The 7302-nt window shown below is 45.8% G+C and overlaps 1 protein-coding gene across 2 annotated transcripts; it reads right to left on the bottom strand.

Annotated features, from left to right (window-relative positions):
- Window positions 1–1381: 1381 nt before the first annotated feature.
- On the bottom strand, window positions 1382–7043 carry si:ch73-70k4.1 (Fanconi anemia core complex-associated protein 20). 2 transcript variants are annotated; one of them, XM_061734768.1, is made up of 4 exons: window positions 6875–7043; window positions 4885–5035; window positions 2636–3126; window positions 1382–1831 (listed from the first exon to the last, which is right to left on the bottom strand). In XM_061734768.1, the coding sequence occupies exons 1-4, from the start codon at window positions 7003–7005 to the stop codon at window positions 1759–1761; spliced, it is 846 nt and encodes a 281-aa protein (XP_061590752.1). In that variant the 5' UTR covers window positions 7006–7043; the 3' UTR covers window positions 1382–1758. The 2 variants fall into 2 exon arrangements, with proteins under 2 accessions (XP_061590752.1, XP_061590753.1); XM_061734769.1 differs by lacking the exon at window positions 6875–7043 and adding an exon at window positions 6766–6802.
- Between the last annotated feature and the right edge of the window lie 259 nt (window positions 7044–7302).

Below are 7302 nucleotides of genomic sequence, written 5' to 3'. Positions count from 1 at the left end.
GCTGGCTCGTTGTTTGTTGCACGTCTGCCGCCGGTGTTGCAGGAGCTCCGGTTCCCTGCATGGCGTCACGCAGCAGCGGCTCGGATCTTCATCCGGTCGAGTTCACGCACCAGTCCAGATGCTAACGAGCCTCCCGTCTTCTTTCCTTGACGCAAACACCACCGACTTCAACTGTTTATTAGATTATTTATAAACCTGCAGCTTCAGCCGGTTACGAGCTCCTTACCAACCAGTGAATTAATGAAGGCCGTGACGCAGACGCTCTGTTTACTGCCGTTTGAGGAAACTGATGACGGTCGGCATCTTTGCTGCACAGATGGAGTGAGAGCTGGAAGATTTTTACTGGAGAAAACTGCAACCAGCTGCACTTAGAAACTGAGGAACAATAGACGTCTACTAAAAAGCAAACATTTGTTCAGATTCCTGTCAGGATTTATGCAATTTAATATCCGTATTAAGTGTGTATGTTAGTTGTTGCTCCTCGCTCTTCATCCTGTGACAACGGTAGCCAAAAAGGACAACAAAACCTGCCTCCAGATGTTCCTCCACGTGTCTGCGGTAAAGTGGGTTGCAGTCATACATCCTGCAAACATCGAGCCGTCCTGGTTACAACCTCAGACCTTGGTATAAAAGACAAGAAGTAGACATTTCTGGGGGGAAAAAAAACAACAAAAGCTGACTGAAACTTTTTCTTTCTCAGCTTCTGAAGATCGAAAATCAAAACCCTTTTGGAGGTTAAACCTCCTGCTGAAGCACCTCGCTGAGAAAGTTCACGCGCTGATGAGGAACCACGAGCTGCTGGAAACACTTCCAGCAGCTCGTCCAGGCTGATGTGGTCACCTGCAAACACGTCTGAGCTCCTCGCGAATTAATGAGCTAATTAACTTGATTAGGAGGAAACGGCAGAGCTTCAAAGCTGCTCCACAGGTAACCCCCAGCAGATGAGCTGATTAAAAACCTTTGTTTTTTTAGGGAGGGTGGATTCTGTCACCTTCTCCGTGACTATCGGCTGGTCAGTCACTCCTACTCTGATTTATTGTCTGTTAAGTTGATTTTAAGGCAGTTAAGGGGCTTCATAACAACAGAGTTATCTGGTTTTATCCTACGAACTGCTGCACAGATTGAAATTTTATGATTCATAAATTTTTTAAGGAACTCTTGTTCCTATTTGAAACCATCAGGTTGATCAGCTGTCAATCAGCCTGCACCTCTCGTTGAAAGCGTTTAGTCTAATTTATGTACTTTCTGCAGGTCTGGTGGCTCCTCCTCTCTGATCGGCTTCTTCGTTCAGTTCTTTTCTCTCAAACACGTTAATAAAACACTTCTCATTAGAAATTCAGTTTCTTTTCTTTTTAATAAACTGAGAAAACAATTCCTTAAAGTGGACGTGAACCTGCCGACGCAGGTGTTTCTGCTACCTGCACAGTCTCTAGCAGTACTAGTACTAACATTGATACTACTAATGTTAGTAGTACTACTACCGAAATATACATTTTTACCACGACACCACCAGGAGGGCTGGAGAGTTTGTTCAGGGATCTGGAAGACTGGCAAACACAGAGAGCCAAGTGTCAAACTTTTGGTGTCAAGTCCTGTGGGTTTGCTGGGACATGAAGATCCTACCGTCTCCCATCCCGGGTCGGGTCGCCCTCAAGCCCTTCCTGCAGGTTTCAGCCTGAACGTAATGCAGTGGGGGTCTTTGCAGAGCCGCACTTTGACTGCAACCCCCCATCTGATCCTGGATCCCGGACTGCAGGCTCACCAGGTCATGTCCACGTTCATTTCCGACAGACACTGAGCCAGGTGGCTGTCGCAGTCCATCTGGGAGAACCTGGGGAGACACGGCCACAGTTTCTGGAGTGAGAAAGCATTTCTACATAGTTTCACTGCAGAAACGACAAAACAAACGATCTGCTCGACTTCTCCAGTGAGAAGGAAGAATAAAGAAGTCTGTGGATGTTGACTGCAGAGGTTCATGAAGGGATGAAGTCCAACGGCAGACCTCACTGATTCATCAAAACTACATCATGATCCACGCGCTTCTACGGACTCAGATTGATCTGCTAGATTCCAGTGAGTTCATGTAAAAGTGTCCTCTGTACACAGCAGAGGTAGAGAAGGTGTTCCAGGACAGGTCAGGACATGTCTGGTGTGACTTGCTACGGCCATGATGACACCCAGCTCCATTTATCCTTCATGAAACCATCTCTTGTGAAAGTTTCCGGGTCATCTTTGATGCATAAAAATCTCACAGAACTCCAGTCCTTCTTTTAGATCCTCAAAATCTAAAATCCCAAGTTCACTTTTCTATCATATAATTCATGTGGAAGTCGTGTGAAAGGCTGAACACGGGCTCCACTCCGGTGGATAGATAATCCCAGAGGAACAACAACAGCATCCATTACACTCTTTACTTCAATAAAAAACACAGATCTTATTATCTTATTACATTCCCAAAAATAACCTGCTATTCATTTTTTACACATTTTATGGCTGTTCCTGATGCAACATGTGGAAACTCACTCATCAAAACTGCCAAACTCGGACAGGAAGGACAGAGACCGTTGAGAATGAGTCTTTAGCTGAGCTTTAGGAGGCAAAGGAAGAGCGTTGTGAAGTCGTGTGCAGTTCTTACCCATCAGGGAACTGCAGCAGACACATGGGGCAGCTCCTCAGCCCTCCTCCTCCTGCTGCAACGCTCTTCTGCACCTCTTCCTCCTCTCCAGGAGGACCTGAGCTCCCAGAAACCGCCCATCGCTGTGTACAAGTGGGCCTGCTCCCGGCTCTGGTATCGTCCTTCTGTCTTCCTCCGACACTCAACCGTCCTTCAGATGGCGTTGATGCAGCCTCCTCCCTCCTGCACGGGAACGGCTGCGGTGGAGGAGAGCATCCCCTCGGACCAGCGCTCTGCTCGCCGTGAGGTGACGGGCATCTGTCGGGGGGGTTTGGGGCAGGCCTGTGCTGGACTCCCAGGTCTTGCCCGCTGGACTCCCGAGGGCTGGGAGGGTCAGGGCTGGCTGGAGTCGCTGGGGACGGTGGGAGGGCTGGAGATGTCTGTGGGAGGGGAGCCACCTCGCTGCAGAGCTCACCCCACCGCTCGTCATCTAAAGTTAGTGCCGTCGGTTTCTAAAGACATCATAAAAATCACATGATTTAATCGATTATCTGATACTTCACAGACCTGGACGCTGTAACGTTTGGGGAAACTGCAGTGGGACTGAAACACCGTCAGATGTTCTTCAGCTGCGAGTCATCGGGAAGGAAGTTCAGGTTGCCATGGTGATGTTAAGAGCATCATCAAGAGTTAATCTCAGCCCTCCGTGGTTGTTGGATCATAAACGGTCAATCATTTAGCTCAGTGTTTCAGGTCGCCCTGTCCTGCATGTTTTAGATGTTTCCTGGCATCAACACACCTGATTCTAATTAATGGTCCTCATTAGCTTGTCATCAAGGTCTGCACAGCTCTGTTGATGACACAGGTACTTGTATCCTAGTGTAGTAAAGCAGGGCAGCATCTAAGACATGCAGGACAGTGACCCTGGGGACCGGTTTGGGAAACACTGGTTTAGCTAAATATTGATTGATTCCGATCACGAGTCGATCAGCAAGTGCATCTCAACAAGTGATTCAAACAGAGAGAGCTGCAGGATTTACTCATCAATCTGACGTTAAGATCCACTTTTACATCAACAGTCAAACAGAGAACCCCACAGACGCATCCTTCTGTCAATCATCCAGGTTGTTTACTGTCATTATCTTGGAGTCCTGTTGCACAACTCGGAGGCAGAGAAACAAACACCAATATAGAAATATAAAACGTTAGTGTACAAGCATATTAAAAAGTATATGTAATGTCCAGCCTGTGTGTGTGTTAACTGTCCCCAAGTCCATTTGTCCGTGACCTCAGTGCCCCGTGTAACAAGTCTCTGATGGTCCTGTCATGGTGGAGTCGTCACCCGGTATCTAAACGACGAGTCGACTAATCAGATCATGTGAAACTCTCAGCAGAGAAAGGGAGAAAGATGCTTCACTCTGATGAACAACACGTCTAGTGACAATACATCGTAACGCTACTGCATATATGCAATGCTCAGCAGAGATGGGAAGGAAGAAAGATGATGCTTCACTCGACAATAAAAACAGACACCATCTAATTTAATTATTGACCTTTGTCGACTAATCGTTGCACCACTACTCAGCAGAGCAGCTCCCGGGGTGATGGAGCTCTATTTGAGGTGTGCGTCCATGTGCACTCTCAGGATCTTCAACCCCCCCCCCCTTCAACACACTCCCCATTAATACAGGTGGGCTGCAGATCAAAGCTCCTCCTCCCGAAAGTCCACGATCAGTTCTTTTAGGACCAAACTATTGTAACCCCCCCCCCTTTCCTCAAGTCTCATCACCTCCAGAGATGAACCCCACTACGATGGCGTCATCTGCAAACTTGATGGTGGTATCGTCTATTGTTTTGACGGAGGCCATGCCCACAATTCATTTCAGCCATGGATGGGGAAAAGGGAAAATTACCTAATTTATTTTTTTTAGAAAACCACTTAGTTGGACAAAGATGGCGTGTTACAGTACAACAACACTGAAGACCTGTAGGTCACACGTTTAAAGAGCACTTTCCATCCTAATGTTCACCTTCCTGCCAGTTTAGCAATCTTAACTTCGGACCCTGGTCCTCCAAGCTTCTGCAGCCTCTCAGTTGTGTCCAGCCGGTCGTCAGGACAACGAGACATCGTCCTGCTTGCTGGATGGTGGCGCAATCTATGAACACCTGAACTTCCAACATGTGGAACTCTGCGTGTTGATGTGGAGTCTTTCTGAAGCGACTCGTGTCTGTAAATGTATTCTCCACAGGAGCAGAGTATTGCAACACACCCGAGCCGGTGGATGGGGGAGATCAGGAACCGGGTCCCAGAGCCGGTTCTCCAGGTACGGCAGCGCAGACTTCAGAGCGAACGCCCACAGGCTCTCGGCAGCAGGGGGTCGCTGTTTGTTCCACCACGCTGATCCTGCTGGAAGCACACACCTGTAAATCAGGTCACACACACACACACACACACACACACACACACACACACACACACACACACACACACACACACACACACACACACACACACACACACACACACACACACACACACACACACACACACACACACACACACACACACTTTAAGTTTATTTAAAAAGAAAAAAAAAGTTGTTGCTTTTCCTCTTTAAAATGGTTTTGTATGCATTTTTAATCCAACTCTGTAATCATTAATGAGGCGGCTCTTTGATGTGGTGCACACTGTCTTCTTTAGGAAAAAACAAAAAATAACGAGAGAAAGACAAATGTAGATCGGGTTCTGCATATATTAAAACAGTAAAAAAGCTCAAATCTGAGTGTATTTCTGGAAAAAAACAACATTTTTATTCAACACATATGAGGAACTCTAACATGCAGGTCAACAGTCGTCTGTGGTCTCGGCGGCTGATTCTGCTGGAACCAGTAAAGGCCTTTGACTTAATTCAAAGATTAAGGCCTATGCAAATTGAAAGCTCATGCCATCTCATACTCGACACATCACAGAAAACCTGTCCAGATACACCCGCCTCTCTCCAGATGAAGCTGGGCAGTTGATCCGACCTTGTTCTGGGTAGGTTCAGCATGTTTCTTGCACTGGGTCAAATAGCCATCTATTGAATCCGATAGGCGAGGCTGATGTTTGCATGAATTCATTTTTAACGAACTTTTTTTTTTTTTTTTTTTTTCCCCCATCACATCAGTAAAAAGGCTCAAACCTGGTTCCATCATATCATCAGAATTGCATGATTGTATTGTTCATAAGCTGCTTGTAATTACTCGATCTCAGACATGAAAAACTTTAAAAACTACACTTGCATTTATCTTTTTAGCTAATTCAAGCAGTGAGAGTATCTGCTTAAAAGCCCCATCAATTATTCAGTCCATCATCCAGGGCTTTTACGCTTCTCCATTAATGCCGTTTCTTCTGACAAACACTAATAACAAACATGCAATAAAAGGACACAAATGTACACGGGCTCCTGAGGCCTAAATTACATCTTTTTGACATGTTTTAGGCAAAATAATAAAAAAAAAAGCTCCCTTATGATCATTTCGTATTAGTCAGCTTTAGTGGGTGGAGTCAGCCACTTAGCTTCGCCCCGTCTTGTGCTGATTTTGAGCTGGTGTTGCAGATTTGTCCTACGGGTTTCAGGGTGGAGAATGAGATAAAGATGAGAAGGAAAGTCAATCCTACTTCTATCAGGATCTGTGATGTCACAGACCCTGCAAAACTGAATAGATCATTGAATGACATATTTCAGAACGTGAACAGACGTGGACGTCAACGTGTCACTTTAAGGTTTTTTAATCTTTCAAGACTGAAAAAGTAATGTTTTCATGATGCGTCCCGTTAACAGACTGGGATCTGCTGATTAGTGAGTTCTCCCTTACAAATATAAAAGTAGTTTAATGTTAAACTGTTAAAAGATTGTAATCAAAATAAAAAAGTACACCCATTAACTATACCCACTTCATCTATTCAAGGATGATGTAAATAATCTGCGAATATTATTTTAATACATTTTCCTACTTACCTACTACTACCTAAAAACTTAAGGAAAACACGGCAAAAAATCTGGTCAAAATGTATATTTAAAAGAGAGTAACATAAACAGTGTTACCTCAAATTCAGTCAAATTAGAACCAGGATAATAATGCAACGCCTGGAGCTCATGCTTATTCACATTTTGGTGCGCATGCGTGTCAGTGTCACAGGTCCGGGCATGCTGGGTAATGTAGTTTTCCTCGCGGCTGAGCGTGGGCGTCTTCGCTCGCCACACGCAGAGCACTCACCCACGGGGCTGTGCGGCGTCGTTGCGGGACACCGGCGTCGCGGCTACCGGGGAGGACGCTTGTCTCCGCGGCTCCGCGGCGGGAACCTTGAACTGACGCCGCAGTTTGGATTTGTGGAAACTTTCAGCCATTTCCTGGTTTTCGGTTTCCGCGCGAACCTCCGACTCACCGGGACTTCCGGTAGCAGGAAACGTGACGTCACCCGGCGCTGTCCAATCAGGGAAGTGTTGAAAAGAGCTGTCCAATCAGGGGAAAGTACATAACTGTTTCACATATCAATCATGGAATTAGATTCATGAGAAATAACCATATCCATATCTATAGAAGTTATTTGACAAGGGTCTGTTTTTTTCCCCCTGAATTCTCAACCTCAGCTCCTTAAATAAACTTAGCACAAAAATTAGGACATACATGTTTGGTAGATAATT

The sequence above is a fragment of the Cololabis saira genome, chromosome 12, assembly GCF_033807715.1.
Source record: "Cololabis saira isolate AMF1-May2022 chromosome 12, fColSai1.1, whole genome shotgun sequence".
Taxonomy (NCBI): domain Eukaryota; kingdom Metazoa; phylum Chordata; class Actinopteri; order Beloniformes; family Belonidae; genus Cololabis; species Cololabis saira.
This window is presented reverse-complemented; position numbering and strand designations above follow the sequence as displayed.

Excerpts from the sequence above, each read along its gene's own strand:
- si:ch73-70k4.1 (XM_061734768.1), bottom strand. The coding sequence starts at position 7,005 with ATGGCTGAAAGTTTCCACAAATCCAAACTGCGGCGTCAGTTCAAGGTT. Across the intron at positions 5,036-6,874 it reads GACGCCGCACAGCCCCGTGG|GTGTGTGCTTCCAGCAGGAT; the intron begins GTGAGTGCTCTG and ends CCTGATTTACAG. Across the intron at positions 3,127-4,884 it reads TCCCCCATCCACCGGCTCGG|AAACCGACGGCACTAACTTT; the intron begins GTGTGTTGCAAT and ends TGATGTCTTTAG.